The 19,711-nt window shown below is 54.4% G+C and overlaps 1 protein-coding gene across 1 annotated transcript; it reads left to right on the top strand.

The window, feature by feature from the left end:
* The first annotated feature begins 1,456 nt into the window (after positions 1 to 1,456).
* Positions 1,457 to 18,433, top strand: SLC47A2 (solute carrier family 47 member 2). The gene is made up of 17 exons (XM_016196512.2): positions 1,457 to 1,582; positions 2,491 to 2,592; positions 2,865 to 2,933; positions 3,693 to 3,841; positions 4,499 to 4,541; positions 6,517 to 6,561; positions 6,795 to 6,892; positions 7,255 to 7,352; positions 8,464 to 8,577; positions 9,312 to 9,379; positions 10,349 to 10,457; positions 11,298 to 11,373; positions 11,783 to 11,852; positions 15,981 to 16,113; positions 16,188 to 16,282; positions 17,211 to 17,304; positions 18,210 to 18,433. The coding sequence occupies exons 1-17, from the start codon at positions 1,460 to 1,462 to the stop codon at positions 18,431 to 18,433; spliced, it is 1,710 nt and encodes a 569-aa protein (XP_016051998.2). The 5' UTR covers positions 1,457 to 1,459.
* The last annotated feature ends 1,278 nt before the right edge of the window (positions 18,434 to 19,711 follow it).

Raw genomic sequence — 19,711 nt, 5'->3', positions numbered from 1 at the left:
CGCTGAGGCTCAGGTCCCCAGGGTGGAGGGAGGTTTCCCAGCCACCCTTTCAGAGCGAGCCAAACCGGCTGGGGGTGGAGAGGAGGACAGGGAAAGGCCCGAGAGGAGAGACACTAAATTCTGACAGTGACCTTGTGCCCAGAGGGTCGTAGCTTTCCATCCTTACCCTCCCTTTCTGTGTCATATACTATTGATAATTATGGTGGTGATAAAATGTCTTCTCTTTCCTCTTAGTCGGTGGTACATTTATTATTTAGTGCACAGGTTGTAGGATATTCCAACAGGAGTTGGCAGGATGAGGGATTATACATCACGCAGGAACCCAGATGCCAAAACCAGTGGAGCATTCTGTAGAGGGGGGTTGCCTGTGAACGTGAAGAGGGCGTGTGCGTGAGGCAGCCACAGAGAGGGCTGTGAGGGACACGGCCTGTTGGTTTTGTCCTGACTCACTCTCTCCATGCAGCGCTGGGGGCTGTGCCATGGGACCTGGTCACCCCCTCGCTGCAGGGGTGGGCTGGGGGTGGGGGTGGGAGCCCAGCTGGGCAGATGAGGGGACGAGCCCAGCCCTCCCACGGCTACCTGTCCTGCCTGCAGACCCTGCTGGCTCCTCACTCACTCCTCCTCCTGGCTCAGCCTGTACCTCAAAGCCCGATCCAGGATGGAGCTACATGAGGTGGCAGTTCTGAGCTCCCCGTGGCTTTGCACTGCCCTGCTTGTCCTTGGTGGGTGCAGTCCAGCCCTGCATAGAAGAGAAGAGAGAGCAGACCAGGTGGGCCAGAAAGAACCTGGTGGGAGGCCCAGTGACAGCTTCAGTGGGCAGAATAGATGGGAGAGGGTGGGCCGGCTGCCCAGGCAGGGTCACCTGGCCCTCAGGGTTGCCGCCAAAAGGGGTGGTGGCAGAGGGGGGGCTGGGGTCTCTTCCCAGGGATCCTATGTCCTGGCCCCAGCCCCCACCCACAGGCTTCTGCCTCCTCCCACCCTACCCTTCCCAGGGCAGGGTTCTGGAGGCAGCCCACCTGGATGGAACCTGAGCTCTGCCACCTGGCTCTCTGAGTCTCCATTTCTTCATCTGTAAAATGGGAGCCATCTGGGCACGATCACACCAAGGTGTAAGACTTCCGATGTCCCAGCCCACCCACCCCCAGGCCCAGTGCCTCCGCGCTGCCCCTAACCTTCTCCTCCTGGGGCTTTGCTGCTGACCCCTGGGGAGATGAAAAGCAAAGCACCCACAAGCATCCGCCCGGTGACTCCCAGGTGTCCAGGGCTCTGTCCTGTCCTCCCCTGGGGCCAGGGCCAGTGGGCGGCCCAGGGAGGCAAGGCATATCCCACAAGTCTTCGAGGCAGCCCTCCCCCTTCCCCTTACTCATAAGCCAGGCTGCAGCCACCCTGGCTGACCGGTTGAGACTGGCTGGGGGAGCGCTCAGGCATGCAGGGAGCCAGCCAGCAGCCAGGGCTTGGAATGGACAACCACCTGGACACAGCTCCTCTGAAGCGAGGGGGCCGCTGCCCTGCTCTCCGCAAGCTGGTCCCCGTCGGCTTTAGGGCTGAGGCATGGAAGCTCTTTGTCCTGTCTGGACCCCTGGTAAGGAGGCAGAGGTGAGGGGCCAGTGAGGCCGGGGGCCAGCTGATCCAGGCATGACCTGGGGTGTGCCAGGGGCTGCCCACAACCTTCCCCAGAAACTTCCCAGGTTGACCATGTTCAAGCTGCACCAGGGGCTGCCGCCCAGAGCAGGTGATAGCAGACAGCTGTCCCTGGATAACGGGTAACGGTGGGGCCTGGCCATGCTCAGCAGGGACGTGCCTGTCCTCCTTCAGAAACCCACAGGAAGGCTGGGTTGAAAGATCTCAGGATGACAAGTGAGAGCCACTGATGCAGGAGCCTGCAGGTCTCATCAGGAGGCGTCTGCAGGGGCAGAAGAGCCCTCTGCCCTTTTTATTTCCAAAATGGCTTTAGATACATTTTTTTCCTGACCACAAAAGCTAATTGATATGTGCTCCTTTAAAAAGTTTCAGACAAAGCAAACGGTTGTGAAGAAGGAAGAGATCACCTCCAACCTCCACACCTGGGCACCGCCGCGGCTGAGATTTCGGTGGACTTTAGTCCTCCTCTTTCTGTTTATTTGTGGCCTGGTCAAATGGTTCTAGTAATGACACCGACGGCAGTATTGAATGCTCGCGTTAAGCTCTCCGAGTGCCAGGCTCCGTGCTAGGTGTCTCATGCATTCCTGCACTTTTAGGCAAGGAAACAGCAGCCCGGCGGCTAACACAGCTGGGGACGGCGCAGGAGGAGCAGCACCCAGGTGCTGCCTTCCCGGCCCTGGCTGCTGTGCCAGCCTTAGCCACACCGCTCCCTGGCTGTGGGTGATGTGTCTGGTAGCGAGTGATTTTTGCAGGTCACTGGTGTGAACACGGGTCTGGGATGGGGTGGCAGGGACTGGCAGGCTGAGGCAGAGCTGAATGGCGCACTTGACCCAGGCTGTCACCCTCCAGTTCCTGTTCCAGATGCTGTCCTTCATGATCTATGTCGTGAGCTCGGTGTTCTGTGGCCACCTGGGCAAAGTGGAGCTGGCATCGGTGACCCTCTCAGTGGCCGTGAGTACAGCCAAGACTGTGAGGGGATGGTCTCTCCCGGGGTTCTCCCCTGGGCTTCCAGAAGAAGACGCAGCATGAGAGCTGACGGCTGCATTCCCAGCTAGGACCTGAGGCCCTCACCAGACGGGACACAGTGCATGTGGGCAGGGCCATCGTGGGAGGGGTGTCTGGCTCAGCTGCCCATCAGAGCTGGGTGGCCTTGCCCCAAATGCAGGGTCCCCTCCTGGGCTCCTCCTGACAAATCCTGTGTTTTCTCCTGTGTGTGGCTTCAGTTTGTCAATGTCTGTGGAGTTTCCATAGGATTTGGCTTTTCCTCAGCATGTGACACCTTGATGTCCCAGGTGGGTGAGCCTCCTGGAGCTGGGCAGGAGTAGTAGAGCAGATCCCTCAACTGCTGCAGAAATGGTGGAGGATGGGGGCCCCCCAAAGGCCCCTTAGTGCTCCCTGGAGCTGGGAGCCTGTCAAACAGACCCGGTGGGGCAGCTGCCTCCTCCTTCCCCACCTACCCCCTAAAGACCAAGTGCTGCCAAGAAACCAGACCCTCCCCTTTGAAAGTCTGGGCAGGCAGGCAAGAGAATCCTGGAAGAAAGGGGTGGAGACAGCTCTCTGCCCTGGTGGGTCAAATGCTGAGGGTACAGAGATAGGAACCCCCTGCCCTCGGGGACCCAGGGTCCAGTGGGGGCTCAGCTACCCCAGAGTTTTAGGCTTATGGTGGACCTGAGGACCTGGGTTTGGCCCTGCTGCCACTTATGAGCAGGGTGACTTGGCAAATGCTCTCAGCACCTCCCTTGCCTCAGCTGTGATGTGGGGAATAACACTTTCCTCACTAGGTGCTTTGGAAGAGCTGGGGACCATGGGTGGACAGGATGAGCTGGGCCAGTAGCCGCTATTATAATTCTGGGGGCTGCTGAACCCCTGAAGAGGGTGCCACCCAAGGCTGTACCTAGGGCTGCCAAGTGTCTGCCACTGAGGGCCCCGAGTGGTACCTGCTATTGTGGCAGGACCCGTCCTGCAGCATGAACACTGCTAGCAGGTTGGCACTGGCTGGGCTCACCCAGGGGACAGAGAAAGCCCTGGGCACAGGGGTGGCTGTTTTGCAGAGCTTCGGCAGCCCCAACAAGAAGCACGTGGGGGTCATCCTGCAGAGGGGCGCACTGCTCCTGCTGCTCTGCTGCTTCCCCTGCTGGGCGCTCTTCCTCAACACCCAGCACATCCTGCTGCTCTTCAGGCAGGACCCGGACGTGTCCAGGTACCACTCGGCTCCTGCCGGGAAGCTGGGGAGGGACCCCCTAAAGAAGCCCCCTCCAGACGCAGTCACAGGTGCAGGTTCTGGGGGACAGTTCCAGGTTAGGATTTGGGATTCTTCCTCACAGCATGCTGCTCCAGCTGCGACCAGTAGGAGGCAGACAAATGGCCAGCTTTAATTAGGGAGGAAAAAAAAAATAAGGAATTTGCATGTTATTTGCATTTGTGTCCCAGCACCAGTTGGGACTTCACAGATGCTTTTGAAGAAATGAAGTGTGCACTACCTCATATTCCAAAAAGGAGAGAAGACTGAACCAATTTCTGATGAACTGCACAGCTTATTATTAATTTTAGAAACATCCTCTCATAGAAATGCCTTGTTCATTTTATATTATGTACACTCATTTAGCTATTTCTAGATAAGAGAGAACTTTTTCTGACCCTCTTACAAACCACAGATTACTCCAAATTTAAGTTCCCTAGTCATGAGGTTGGGTCCTTGGGTTCCTCTTCCTCCTGCATTGGTGGCAGGAGTTTCCCTTGCCTTGGTGGGGATCTATAGGGCCTGGGGTAGTCTCTCCTCGAACCCGGGGTTCCCAGGATGTCCCCAGTATAGGAGGGCACAGCCTGGTCAGCTCCGAAGCTTCTGGTTCTCTCGCAGGCTAACCCACGAATACGTGCTGATTTTCATGCCAGCACTTCCGGTGAGTGCGGGCTGCTGGGCCGGAGGGGGTGGACCTACACTCTCCCCAGCCCTGGATTCCCGCTGTTTGCCTTTCTGCCCCTCGGTGGGAGCACGTCAGCCTCAGCAACTTCCCGCTGTGCAGCGAGGGTGGCTGAAGGGGTGGGAGGGAAGTTCCCTTTCTGGGCGGTGCAGATGGAACTTTGAAAAAGCAACAGAACTTGTTTTTCTGATTAGAAACCACTTATTGAAGAAATTGTAGAAAGCTTGGGGAAGAAAAATTTCAAATCATCTATAATCCTACCACCCAGTGAGAACATAGGTTCTCTTTTCTGGATTATTTCTATTCACGGGTGTATGGTTTCAAACACACATACACATATACAGTCTGAAATGAGGCCAGTGTGTGTATATTGTATTATAACCTGCTTTTTCCCTTTCAAATATGTCATTAGACCCTTGATATTATTAAATAGCCCCTCCTTTCTTCCCCATGAAAGGGGAAGAGTCCTGAGTACTAAACAAACAGCGTGCCCGCTGGGGTCAGTTCCTGAGGCTGCTGGCCTGACCGCACCTCTCCGTGGTCCACTGCCACGCTGGCAGGCCTGCGGAAGCTTAGTGGCCATGGTACTTGCCCCCTGGCAGTTCTCTGTCAGGGATGGCCGTGCCAGCTGGAGTTGCCTTCCTGTCTCTGGCACTGCAGCACCCCTGTATCCTCCAGGGCACCAGGGGGCAAAGCTTGTGCGGAAAAAGCTGGGAAGGGAATGGGTCTTGAAACTTCAGAGTGCTTGAAAGCGTGCCCAGGTCTGGCAGGGTGTGCCCCACCGCACCAATGGAAAGGCCAGTGCCTTGACCTCTTTGGGGCCTGGGCAGCTCCAGATTTCTTTTGTATCATGGAAACCACCTGAAAAGGCTGGTGTTTCTCTTCCAAGTCTTCCCTAGAAACCATGCTTTGGCTCTTCACACCAAGATGATGGTATTTTGTCAAACAGGGCCATGTACCAGGGCAGGGAAAATATCCTATAAAGTTATCACTGTGGCAACTCCTTTATTAAATAAAAGCTTATCCTGCCCACAAAATGCAGCTGCAAAATTTAATTAACAATAATGTTTACCTAACATTTGGAATGCTTAAATATGCCAAATACTGTTTTTATAGTCACTTGCATATGTATGTTTATTTAGATATTAGATAATACACACATGATTAAAGATAAGGGAACAGGCAAGAGACTTTTGGTAATTTGCCTAGAATCACATGGCTCCTAAGAGGCAGACCCAGCATGACCTCAGGCGGTGTAGGTCTAGCTCCATGCTCTTAGTCACTGTGCTCCACTGAAAAAGAAGTGGAGGCTAAGGGAAGGGATGGGGCAGGAAGGCACAGGCCCTGGGCCAGGCTTCGACAGAGGACAGAAAGAGCAAGGGCAGTGCCCGGACACCCCCGCCCCCCATGCCCCTGTGCTCCACAGAGAGGGAAGGCCCTGCCTCCCTTCATGGGGCCTTAAACCTACCCCCAGGGGCTCCCGGTGGCCAGCATTGTTCAGTTCCCACGCCTCTAGTCCAAGGCCACTTCCTCCAGATTCTTTTCTCCAGCAGCCAGAGCCAGGCACAGGGGTGGTCACACCTGTGGATGTGGGCTCTGGTGTGTCCTGTGTGCAGAAGGACTGGGCAGACTTCCTAAGCTGATAGAAGGCCTGGGTTGGCAACCAGAAACCCTGCCAGGCCCTCTGCTTCTTACAGAAGCCTGGGAACTGCTCTCTCCTGGAGCCAGCGTCCTCGCCTGCTTCTTGCCCTGTGGCAGAGCAGGAGCCGAGAGGCCTCTCCCACAGGCAGGGCCAGAGCACAAATCCAGGTGAAGCCTACCTGTTGGGTCCCAGACATAGTCTGGTGAAGTAATTGCCCCAAAACTCAGATACCTAAGAAATATGTTAATGTTTGTCTGGAGGTTTTTTCATATTTATTTGTGTGTGTGTGTTTTTTTTTTTTTTTTTATGCAGGTGATTTTTCTTTACAGCCTGCTGGCAAAATATTTGCAAAATCAGGTACAGGTCCCTGGCTGAGGGGTGGCCAGCGCACTGCCCAGTTCCGGGGGAGAAGGGGCCCCGGGAGCTTTCTGCCTCTCAGCCCCTGCTGAGTCCTAATCGCTGGCACAGGGGCCAGTGAGGAGCAGTGTGTCTCCAGCCTCTTTCCAACCCCTAGATGTGCCCACGCTTGTCCACACCCCCTGGTCCTGCCTGCCGCATAGCAAGGCCAGGTCAGTGTTCATTTATTTCAGGGGATCATCTGGCCCCAAGTCCTCAGCGGCGTTGTGGGCAACTGCATCAACGCCTTGGCCAACTACATCCTGGTTTCCATGTTGAGCCTCGGGGTCAGGTGAGGCTGGTGGGCTTCGGGGGCCTGTTGGGGAGCACTGCCCATCAAGCATCCATCCCTGACTGGGGCAGGTCAGTTATCATCCTTGCCTCACCCATGACAAAAACTGGTGGCTGCTAGAACCGTCCAGAAATGGGGGGTCATGGGGAATTTGATGGGGACTCACCACCAAAGAGACAAGGAGAGGAGCCACTCCCCACCCTTGCCCCTGCCTGCTGGGCGAGGCGAGGTGATCCTGGGAGGGGCTGCCAAGCAAGCCATGCCTGTGCCCCTCCATCCCATGCTGGCTTCGGCAGGGGACACTCTCCTCCCAGGGACAGAGTGGGCCATCAGCTGCTGCCCTCCCCCCTCTCCTTTCCCAGGGGCTCTGCTTACGCCAACACCATCTCCCAGTTCGTGCAGACCATCTTCCTCCTTCTGCACATCATGGTGAGAAAGCTGCATCTGGAGACGTGGGCAGGTAGGGAGCCGCCCTGCTTCAGGGGGCTGAGCGGGGGAGCATCGGGGGCCCCAGCAGGCACAGGGTGTTCCTTTGGCAAACAGAGGGCCCAGTTGGAACCCCATTGGAGGAGCCCCATCCCCAACCTGCCTCTATTTCCCTTCAGGGCCCCCTTCCCTTTGCTCCACCCCTCAGGACTCCCACCTCGAAGTCCTAGGTCCCCTCATCCCATGTGCCTCAGTGCAGAGCCCTGCTGGAGACAAGCTCAGGGAGCCTTCCGCTGGCTCCTTAATCTTGGGATGGTGATTAGAGTAATAGTAATAACACAGGTAAAATCCCAGGTGTCAGCGCTGGGCTGAGTGCCCCATATTCTGGATCTCAATTAAATTGCACAACACCTTACTATTCCCATTTCATTTACACGGAGGAAACTGAGACAGAGAGGTTAAGTAATTTTCTCAAAATGCCAAAGATGGTAGATAGTGGGGCCTGGACTCAAACCCATGGCTGTCTACTTCTCGGCTTCAGGTTCTGAGCTTCTCTGCCTCTTGAAACCTAACTCTGCAGCCTGTGGACTCCACTTCCAGGCATTTCAGGAATAGCTCTGGGGCCCGCAGGCTCATTCAGGCCAAGGCAGGCCTGCCTGGCCCTACCCCTCTCCAAGCCTGCACAGCCCTATCTGCTCAGCTAATCCCTTTGCATCCTTGATCTCATGCCATCCTCCCAACAGCCTTTCTGGGAGGCAGGGCAAATATAAGGACTCAAATTTCCAGCTGAAGAAACAGAGCACAGAAAGGGCAGGGTACTTGCCCAAGATCCTGTGGTGTTGTAGGCGGAGTGGGAACCCCCGCCTGGGCCCTAGGCTCCCATCCCGAGCTGCTCTATGGCATGAGCTGCTCTATGGATTTTCCTGGGAGCTGAAGGCCAAATAGGAACATTTCTTGTTGTGCATTTGCCCTGTCCCTACCCCTTCCTCCTCCTCCCCCATCAGCACTGGACCAGCTGGCACGCCCTGAGTAAAATGCCAAGTGCCTGGACCTGTTGAGCTGAGCTCAGGAATGGGCAGAGCCGAAGGCCTCAGGGGACCCAGCAGCGGGGGCTGCTGCTCAGCTCTTGGGGCTTCTGTTCCTAGGCTGGTCCATCCAGTGCCTGCAGGACTGGGGCCCCTTCTTCTCCTTGGCCTTCCCCAGCATGCTCATGATGTGCATTGAGTGGTGGGCCTACGAGATCTGGAGCTTCCTCATGGGTATGTGGCAGAGCAGGGTGGGGGGACCATGTGGGTGGCTCACGCAGCTCAGAAGGCCCCTCCCCGGTAGGTAGTTCACCAGCCCAGCCCAGGCTGTCAGTTGCTCCCTGTCTCCTGTCAGTCCATGAGCTCCCAGAGGGCAGGCCTGGGCCTTTTATGTTGACTCCCAGCACTGCCCTGACACTGAGTGGGCACCCAATGCAATGAGGTCAAGTCAATGAGGGAGTGGGAGGTGGAATGGGCATGTGCATGAGTATGAGTGGGCCTGGCAGGCGTGGGACTCTCACCTGAGCACTCAGCGCAGAATCCAACCAACCTGAAACCCAGAAGACCAGTGCTGTAGTTGCCCCCAGAGACCTTCTAGTCCAACCCTGTCCCCCATTGACAGATAGGAAAACCAAGCCCCAAGAGCAGGAGAGACTGTTCAGAATCACACAGTGGCAGAACTGAGACTGAACTTGGTTTCCTGCTCTTGGTCCGGTTCTCTGTCCACACATGCCACATGCTTCACAGAGTCCAGCCTGAAAGCCAAACCTTCCTGGGGAGGACCTGCAGAAAATTCCGTAACACTGGGCAGGATTTTCCTGGGAGTTGAAGGCCAAATAGGAACGTTTCTTGTTGTGAATTTGCCCTTCAAAATCATTTACCCCTTGGCCTCCAAAGCGGAGGGGTGTTCTGTCAGCCCGGGTCCCTTAGCTGGCTTCAGGGCCGTGCTCACTCTTGCCCTCCCACAGGTCTGGTCAGCATGCTGGACCTCTCCGCCCAGGCCATCATCTACGAGGTGTCTACAGTAACCTACATGGTGAGGCTCCTTGAGGGGTGCCTTTGCCATGCCCTCCACCCCGACCCAGCACCCCTGTTGCCCTGGGAGCAGTTGTCACTCCAAAGACCATCTCTGTCTCCTGAGGGACCCTCTCAGACCTCCCATGCCCATCAGGTGCAGGGCTTGCCAGATTCACGCAAGCTACCCACAGCCACGCCCCTGGGGGTAACAGTGAACTCATATGATGTTAGAATTCTTTTTAAATTAATTAACACCATTTTTAAATTGGGAGATTTTACATCATAATCTGGATTTTTGCATTTTCTTGAAAAATGGGACATTGTATTTAGCATTATATTTACCATGTTCCCACACACCCTTTGGAGAAATCTGGGTGACAGTGTCTGTGGGGCGGGTGGGCATTGCTCTTTTCCAACACTGTCCCTGGTGCCCCCCTTACTCCAGAGGCATGGGCTGTCCCTTGTTACTCATGTACAAATCTGCCTGGCTTCTGGGGCATGCGGTCTGTGACCCCAAGTTTAAGCAAAAGATTCACAAAAATCTACTTTATAAGGTGATTCTTATTTTTACAGATGGTTTGCACTGAAAAAAATGTTTTCTTACAGAGAGCTTTTCTGGCATACTTAGGGCCATATTTGCCTTTTAAAAATTCATTTACTCATGAGGTTTTGGGAGCACAATGATTTCGACTGCAAGTCAGGTCTGCTGTGACAGTTGAAGTGGATGGGGACGGCGATGCTGGCCCACTTGGGGTATCCGCACCCCATCACCCAACCTCAGATGAGGTGTCACCACCTGCTTTCAGCACCCTTTTCTCATGCAGCCTCCCTAGGGTCCATCCTGTCTCCACTCTCCCCGCTCAAGGCCCAGGTTGGAGGGCTGGAGGGCTGCTTCATAGCCAGCCTAGGCCTCTCTCTGGCGCAGGAGCCACCCCACCTCAGCGTGGAGGGTGGCTCCACTGATAGCACATTCTTATCTTGACCCCAGGTTCCCATGGGACTCAGCATCTCTGTCTGTGTCCGAGTAGGGACGTCCCTGGGAGCTGCAGACACCGTGCAAGCTAAGCGATCGGCCATCTCCGGCGTGCTCTGCACAGGTGGGTGGAGCCCTCTCCTGGGGTGAGGGGACTTGGAAAGCCGGAAAGTCAAGGGCCTGGACCAGGGCAGGGCCTTGCATGTTGGGGGCAGGGCCAGCCTTGGGAGCAGACAGGCTTACCTTCCAAACCTGCTGTGCCTGCTGTCTGGTCCAGAGCAGCCCCTGTTGATACGTTGACGGTGCCTCACCCCACACTCCCTGAGCAGCAAACATCTCTCTTGCCTGCTGTGCCTGTTCTGCACTCCTTCCCTGCTGCTGGGTCCTTGGGCCCTTGCAGGGACAGCTGCCACCACTCACCTCTTCCTCCCCGGGCGTCTCCCCCCAGCGGCCCAGGATCTCTGTAGGCTTGCCCTCCCGGCATCCCCAGGAGCTGGGACCTGCCCATGCACCTGCAGGAGGAACCAACCTTGTATCCTTCACATGGCTCTGCTTCCAGAGGCCAACAGGTTCAGATCAGCTCCTCTGTGGAGAGCGGGGCTCTCAGGCTTCAGACAGCATTGGGCCGCCTAGGGGCAGCTCAAAGCACAGGTCACCTGGCCTCACGGGCAGAGTCTGGTTCAGTCGGTGGGAGATGAGGGTCTGAGAATCTGCAGTTCTAACTTGTTACCAGGTAATCTTGATTCTGCTAGCCCAGAAACCCCACTTTGAGAACCGAGGGAGGAAAGACATTTTATATGTTGTCCTTCCTACAGGATGGCAGAAGAATGTCATAGTCCAAATGAGTGACTCTAAGGCAGGGGCTCGGGGCGCCCAGTGTGCAGGGCCAGCTGACCTGTGCTGACCGAGCTGGACTCCCTCATGGGTTGTGTTTAGCCAAATGCACTTCCTTTGCCTCTTTCAGTTGGCACCTCGCTGGTCATCGGCACCCTGCTGAGCCTCCTGAGAAATAAACTGGGTTATATTTTTACCAATGATGAGTAGGTAATCGGTTTTCTTCACTGACTTCTGGGAAATGTCACAGTGGTTTGCCGCCGATCCTCAAAGATTTGTCACATGCCTAGCTTGGCCCTGGGTCCCATCACAGCAGGACTGGCCCTGGGGAGGAAGCCAGTGCCTGCGCTTGTCCCCCAGGTTGCGGCCTCCACCACTTGCTTGTCCAGAGACAAGACGCTGACCAGAGGCAGTACAAGGCTGGGGGTCCTCTGGAGTGTGGGAAGGCCCACAGATGTGGAGAAACTCGGCAAGGGGTGCCGGGCTTGTGAGGGGTAACTACCTCTCTTCCCAGCACTTGGGGGAGGTGGTGTGACAGAAGGAATAAAACTAGGTTTCTGAGGACATAGCCACACGTTGGTGCTGCTAACGAGCGCCCCTCCCGCTGTCCCGCAGGGAAGTCGTGGCCCTGGTGAGCAAGGCCATGCCCATCTACGTCGCCTTCCAGCTGTTCGAGGCCGTCTGTGTGAGTACCGAGGAGGACAGGCCGCCGCGGGCTGGGCTGCAGCAAACCCCAGGGCTCCCTCACCTCAGCTCCGCTTCTCCTCAGCACAGGGACTGCCCTGGCCTCCCGCAGCCCCAGCGAGGCCAAGGGCGAATGCGGGCGCAGCACGGAAAACGCCGCGCCGTGTAAACTCGCACGTCTTTCTCCCTCCCGGCTCCTCACGAGCTGGGCTGCCCCGTGCCCCGACTGGCCGCGCGCTCGGCAGCAGCCATGCCCTGCGCTCAGCGCACGGGGCGTTTCTGAGAGGGAGCGAGGCAGCCCAGAATACAGAGGGACGGGAATTTTCCGCTCCTTGGACCACTGAGGGACGGCTTCCATTTAGTGCAGAGCTGAATTCCGTGAATTTTAAAAAGCATGGCATAAAAAGAGAAAGGAAAGCCTCGTTCTGTAAGCGGGGTTTGGAATCCTGTGTCTTCTCCTTTACACCCTGAGCTCATCCCCTGCGTGGACCCAGCAGCTCTGCGCAGGCGGCCGCCCCGCCAGCAGCACAGATGCTGTGCTCAGAAAACAGCCTGTCGGGAGAAATTACATTTGAGGCAGGTCTTCCCGTAGGACTCAGAGCACACTGTGCAGCTGGCTACATATTCTAGAGTTTTCCTTTGAATCCAGCTGGACACTCGGAGAACATTCCTGGAGCTCAGCAGAACGGCTTCCTCTGGGCTGTGTTCTGTCATCGTATCCATAGTTCTTATCACGGAACATGAAAAGAAACTCTCATGGAATCTAGTATTGCTTTTGCCATAGGGTATTGTTAAGGATACTATTCATATTTTTCCTCTTGACCTCTGACAATGGTGGGGAACAGCTTGGCAGCTCTCAAGAAGCTAAGTAGCCTCCTCTCCAATGGGCAGCACTTCTCTGCTCAGTTGGACTCTCCAGGAACTTGGAAACAAATGTGCAGCCAGCAATCGTAAGGGCCTTACAGCCTGTGGACCTGCACTCTGTCATCTTTCCTCCTGGACGTATTTACATTATTCATTCATTCATTTATTTATTTAATTTTTGTTTAAAATATTGCAGATGCCCCTTTTTCTCCCCAATGACCCGTTCCACCCCGTCCCACCCCCCTCCCCAGTCCTCTCCCCACCATTGTCCGTGTCCTTGGGTTGTGCATATATGCATATAAATTCTTCGGTTACTCTCTCCCCCTCCACCCACCCGCCCCCCTCCATCCCTCTGACATTCGTCAGTCTCATCTATGCTTCCATGTCATTGAATCTATTCTGTTCATCAGTTTATTAAGTTCTTTAGATTCCATGTATAAGCGAGATCATGTGATGTTTGTCTTTCTCTGCCTGGCTTATTTCACTCAGCATAATACTCTCCAGGTCCCTCCATCCTGTCCCAAAGGGTACAAGGACCTTCCTCTTTACAGCTGCGTAGTATCCATGGTGTGAATGTCCCACAGCTTTTTGTCCACTCATCTACTGATGGGCACCTGGGCTGTTTCCAGATCTTAGCTATTGTAAACTGCGCTGCTATGAACATAGGGGTGCATATATTCTTTCTGATTAGTGTTACAGGATTCTTAAGATATAGTTTTAGAAGTGGGATCACTGGGTCAAAAGGCAGCTCCATTTTTAATCTTTTGAGGAACCTCCACACTGTTTTCCATAGTGGCTGCCCCAGTCTGCATTCCCACCAGCAGTGTACCAGGGCTCCCCTTTCCCCACACCCTCGCCAGCACATGTCATTTGTTGATTTGCTGATGGAGCCATTCTTACAGGTGTGAGGGGATACCTCATTGTGGTTTTAATTTGCATCTCTGATGATTAGTGACCTTGAGCATTTTCTCATGTGTCTCTTGGCCATCTGTATGTCCTCTTTGGAGAAGTGTCTATTCAGATCCTTTGCCCATTTCTTAATTGGGTTGTTTGTCTTCCTCTTGTTGAATGCTATGAGTTCTTCGTACCCTTTGGAAATTAGCCCCTTATCAGATGCATCCTTGGCAAATATGTTTTCCCAGACCCTGGGGTTCCTTTGTGTTTTGAGGCTGTTTTCTTTTGCTGTGCAGAAGCTTTTTAGTTTGATGTAGTCCCATATGTTTATTTTTTCTTTTGTTTCTCTTCCCCTAGGAGATGTATCAGTGAAAATTCCACTATGTGGGATGTCTGTAACTTTACTGCTTATGTTTTCTTGCAGGGTTTTTATGGTTTTGTGACTTACATTTAAGTCTTTTATCCATTTTGAGTTTATTTTTGTGTATGGTGAAAGTTGGTGGTCTAGTTTCATTTACATTAGGATTCACTCTTGGTGTTGTGCATCCAATGGGTTTTGACAAATGTATGACATGTATTCACCATTATAGTAGAGGAATAATTTCATTACCACACAAATCCTCTGTGTACTGCAGGCTCATATGTCCCCTTTTCTCCCCTAACCCCTAGCAGTCACTGATCTTTTTATTGTCTCCATAGTTTTGCCTTCTTGAGATGTCGTATAGTTGAAATTATACAGTGTATAGTCTTTTCTGATTGGCTACTTTCACTTAGTAATATGCATTTAAGGTTCCTCCCTGCCTTTTCATAGCTTGATAGCTCATTTCTTTTTAGCACTAATACTTCACTGTCTGGATGTACCACAGTTTATCCACTCACCTACTGAAGGGTACCTCCATTGTTTTGGCAATTATGAATAAAGCTATAAACATTCTTGTGCAGGTTTTTGTGCCGACATAGTTTTCAACTCTTTCTGTAAATACCTGGGAGCATGATTGTTGAATAGTATGGTACTATTATGTTTTTAGCTATGCAAGAAATTGCCCAACTGCCTTCCAAAGTGGCCATACCAGTTTGTATTCCTTTCAGTAATGAGGATTCCTGTTGCTCCACAGCCTCATCTGCATTTGGAGTTGTCAACATTTGAGACTTTAGCTATTGTAATAGGTGTGTAGTGGTATCTCACTGTTGTGTTAATTTGCAGTTCTCTACTTATTTGTCATTAGTATGTCTTCTTTGTGGCTTGTCTTTCCATTTTCTTACCCGTGTCTTTAATAGAGCAGACGTTTTTAATTTTAATGAAGTCCAACTTATTCATTTTTTTCTTTCATGGATCATACTTTTGGTATCATACCTAAAAAGTCATCACCAAATCCAAAGTCACCTAGATTTTCTTCTATATTATCTTCTGGGAGTCATATAGTTTTGCATTTAGGTGTATGATCCATTTTACTCTTGTGGAAGGTGTAAGATCAATGTATATACAGATGGTCCCTGACTTACAATGGTTTGACATCGATTTTTTAAAAATTTATCTTTATTATTGAAAGTATTATAGATGTCCCCTTTTTTTTCCCCACTGACTCCTTCCACCCTACACCTACCCCATGCCCCAAGCCTTTACTACACTATTGTCTGTGTCCATGGGTTATGCTTATATGCATATAAATTCTTTGGTTAATCTCTCCCCACCCTCCCCACCTTCCCTCCGAGATTCATCAGTCTGTTCCATGCTTCTATGTCACTGAATCTATTTTGGGCCCTTGTGAGGGACTCAGGGCGGGAGACGTGGTGAGGAAGCAGAGGCGGGAGCCATGGTGCTGTTGTCTGAGGTTGGGAGCCAAGGGTGCAGGCGGCCTGCAGGAGCTGGAAAAGGCGAAGACACAGCTTCTCCCCGGGCTCCTGGCAGGAACCGGCCTGACTCTAGCAGAGTGAGACCCATTTGGACTTCCAGTCTCCGGAACTATAAAATAATAATTGTGTCTTGTTTTAAGCCACGAAGGCTGCGGTGATTTGCTACAGCACTAATAGGAAACCAACACACCGCATCTCTGACTGAAGTTAGTCGAGTCTCCCAGACCAGCTGGCAGCTGGTCACCAATTTTACCTGTGCTTTCCAGTGTGGCGATAATGGTGTGGAGGTGGAGGCTGGGGCCCTGGAGTTGGGTTCGAAACGCAGCTACTTTGTGTAGCACTGGGCGAGAGCCCGGCCTTCGGGCTCAGTCTTCTCAGGGAAGAAGGGGGCGGAGAGCACCATCCTCGTGCTGTGGGAGTTCAGTGGCCCGCACGACCTCAGTTGCCCAGAGAAGTGCCTGCTGCACGAGTCACCAGAGGCCCACGGTTGCTGACCCCACCCCCCTGCCTCCTCCAGTGTGTCTGTGGCGGAGTCCTGAGAGGAACCGGCAGGCAAGCCTTCGGAGCTGTGGTCAACGCGGTCACGTATTACGTCGTTGGCCTCCCACTGGGCATCGTCCTGGTCTTTGTGGTCAGAATAGGAATCATGGGTATGTAGTAGGAAGGAGTCAGGGAGGCCTGGGTGCCCTCTGGACACTCCCCCACGGTCACCCGTTTCCTGCAGGCCTCTGGCTGGGCATGCTGGCCTGTGCCGTGCTGGCAGCCGTTGCCTTTGTTGCCTACACTGCCCGGATGGACTGGAAGCAAGCTGCGGAGGAGGTGAGTTTGCAGTCTCTGGCCTCGGGACACTCTCACCTGGCCGCGCAGGTGAAGTGACTACTCGCCAGAAACGCCCAGAGCACAGTAGGCTCAGCAGCAGTGATCTGTGGGGTCACAGAGGGACCACCTCGGCGTCCACACCTGCTCCTGTCGTTGTAATTGGACCCCAGACATGCCAGTCCAAGCAGCACACTGTCGATGACAAGGAGACCTTCCTTAGCCAGCCAGCGGCTCGACACCCTGGCAGGGCTAGTCGGACTAGCCCCAGCCGTAGGCGCCGAGCGTGCGCCGACAGGAAGAGGGAATAGATCGCAGCCGCCAGCCTCGGGTGGCACAGAAGGGAGCGTTCTCTCAAAGACCCCAGTTCCTAGCAGGGTATGGCTTTGCCCCCGTGCGGGGAGCAAGCCATCTTGGCATGTAAGATCACGGTAGACCCTGATTAAACAGCACACTTTAATCCCTAGCCCCCACGCTGAGCCCGTGAGTGTGCGCTCTGCCTGCCATTTGAGAGGCCTGCGCGGGGAGGCTGAGGCACCACTCCCAGCCAGCGAGCTTCTGGGCGTGAGCTGAACCCCTCACCCCCTGCCGGCAGGCGGAGGGCAAGCAATCAAGGAGAGGCAGGCCACTCGGAGTGCTAGGTGGCAGGTTAACGCACAAGACCAGTGAGGCTCGTCTGAGGCAGCAGCTGGACAAGCAGGCTCTGCACCGCCCGGCAGAGCCTAACCGCATGCGGGAGCCAGAGCTGGAGGGGCGCGCCCAGGCCGGCTCCTCTCACTGCAGTGCTCTCAGGCTGTGCTCTGGGGCCGCGTCTGGAGTAAGCAGAGCACATGTTCCAAGCACAGGGGCGGGATGGGGGCCTGCAGCCTGGGGCCCAGCTCCTGGGCTGGCGGGGGGCAGCAGGCTGACCCAGGCACACTCTCTCCTTCAGGCTGAGAAGTGCGCAGGTCTGCGGCAGCAGAGCCCCGGGCCCCGGGCATGTGCCGTCCCCAGCCCCAGGCCCAAGAAGGCCGTCACAGCTTCAGGTAATGCTGTCAGGGTGCTTCTGCTGGGTTCAGATGGGAATGGCAGTGGCAGGAGACTGGGACGGAGCAGGCCCGATCCCCTCGAAGTGAGCATGACGCACTGAGCCCTGGGGGACACACTAACGGCCTCCCGTGCCCAGCCTGTGAGGCAGCGAGCAGTGGCCCGTGCTCGGGTGAGGAAGCAAGGCTGGGAGCTCAGGTCCCTTCCTCGCTGTCCCTCAGGGAATACCCGAGCTGGAGGGCTACAGTGTGTCCTCACCCCTGAACTGTGGCCCGCGCTGCTGGTCTGGGCAGTCGGCCTGTCTTGACTAACGAGGGGGCGCTTCCCCATCTCCCGCCCTGCCCTGCATGACAGGCCCCTCTGGCTTATACCCAGTGTCTGTGATGAAATAACAGCCCCTGCTCAAGGCGCTGGTGCCCACCCGCCCCAGGCTTGTCTGAGTGCCAGGCACGCCCTAGACGGCTCCAAGCCCTGTTGTCCCAATGGCCGCAGCCCAGCCTGGCACCTTGATCCGCGCAACAGGGAGCAGCTGACTAAAACTCTGGAGCCTAAATTGCCACACAGGTGCAGCGTGATCAACTAAGCATTTAATATGCACTCTGACATCACATGTGAGTGACACTTGGTGCATCACATGTCCTGACAAAGGAGGGTCAGGCAGGAACCTGCCTCTGACAGCTTCACAGTAACATTATCTGCACGTAAGATGCTTTCCCATTTAATCTTCTCTGGTGATCCTGGGGCCGAGCAGGCCGTCCCCGCACAGGCATCTTCTGTTGCAGATGTAGAGGTCAGTCCACCAGCTCTGCAGCAGGCAGGTGCAGCCAGGTGGCCACCCCAGCACCCAATTCCCGGGTTCTCCACCCTGCCCAGCACTGCTGAACTTGCTCATTTGCCTCTGTAGTGGCTATGAGCAGCTCCCCTGGCATCACCCTGACAACGTACTCAAGGCCTGAGTGCCATCTGGACCTCTTCAGGACTCCAGAAGCGGACCACGCCCTTCCAGCTCCTCCCAGCACACTGTCAGGGAAACAGCTGGCCCTCCGTAGAGGGGCGGCTCTGGGGGCGGCATCAGCCACACTGACAGTGGGACTTGTCATCAGGATCCTGACCTCCAGGGCAGCTTGAGGACAGCAAGGAAGCCAGGAGTGGCTGCCCCACTGCACGCCGAGACCCGCAGGCCCACCCTGCAGAAGCACCAGTGGGATCCAGTGCAAGGTGACACTTGGGACCACTCCTCAGAGGACCTTCAGCCCATGCCTGCCGACAAACGGTCCAAATTGTGCAGACTGACGTGTCTGTCCTGGTCAAATGGCTCTCTCTCCTCTGACCTGGACGGCTGTGCTGAAGACATCAGCTGACAGGCAGGGTGAGGATCCTGGAATGGCCACTGTTACTCAATAATGCAAACGGCTTCAAATTGGACATTTCAAATCAAAACAAAAACGATTACATTAAAAAGTAGGCATTTCCCAGCCCATATTCTGTCCAGTCTGTCCGCATCTTTTGCGAAGCTCTGAAAAAGGGGCCCGTGGGCCAGACCCCCATCTTTTGCCTGCCCCCACAACTGCTGTGAGACCCACCCCACCAGGGCAGGCAGGCTGTCCACAGACCTGTCCTCACCTTCCCGCCAACCCTTTCCTTCCATCGGCATTTTCACTATCACAGACCTTGAGAAACACTATTTTTATAGTAGTAACATATCCGCACAAGGGCAGTGGAACCCAGCTCACTCTGCCACAACCTCGGGATGAATTCAGTGTTGACTCGAGTTCTAGGATGCTTGTTTTAAGGCCTGGTGAGCATTTATGGGCTCCTTGCTATACCAAGCCGCATACCACCATCGAAAATAGAGGGCAGTCTGGCCTCCATGGCCAGTCCCTTCAGCATCAACAGCTATAAACATATTCACCAATAAACCAGATTTATTGATCAAGGACAAGAGAAAGAAGGAAGCAGAGTCTAACTCCTGCTCCAAAGTGTCAACATGCTCTGAATTCATCTTCAGGCTCTCAGTGTCCATACAGACATCCCAGGCCTCCTGCTCACAGGAAGGCACAGCCTATATCCTAGTCTGACACAAACACCTTTTATTAGTGAGCTTCGGGCACCCAAATCAAACACCTCGGTACAGAGCCTGGCAGTTTCCCGTCGTGCTCTACAGCTCACAGGCATTGAGGAAAGGGTTCCATACTCAGGTGAACTTCGGAGACACATGAGCACTTCGAGGGTCCTTTAGGACTTGGGTATTTGAACATGCCGGTGCCCTCACACATCCCTAGTAGACAGGCTTGGTGGGGGGGACCATTTTTTGTGTTAAATTTTGTGGGATCAATATCCTGTGAATGCGCTTACAGGAATACTTGTTTTATTTTATTTATTTACTTAACATATCTTTATTGATTT

Source organism: Miniopterus natalensis, chromosome 17, assembly GCF_054644295.1.
Source record: "Miniopterus natalensis isolate mMinNat1 chromosome 17, mMinNat1.hap1, whole genome shotgun sequence".
In the NCBI taxonomy this organism is placed as follows: domain Eukaryota; kingdom Metazoa; phylum Chordata; class Mammalia; order Chiroptera; family Miniopteridae; genus Miniopterus; species Miniopterus natalensis.
Note: the sequence above shows the minus strand (reverse complement) of the source record. Positions and strands in the feature narration are given on the sequence as shown.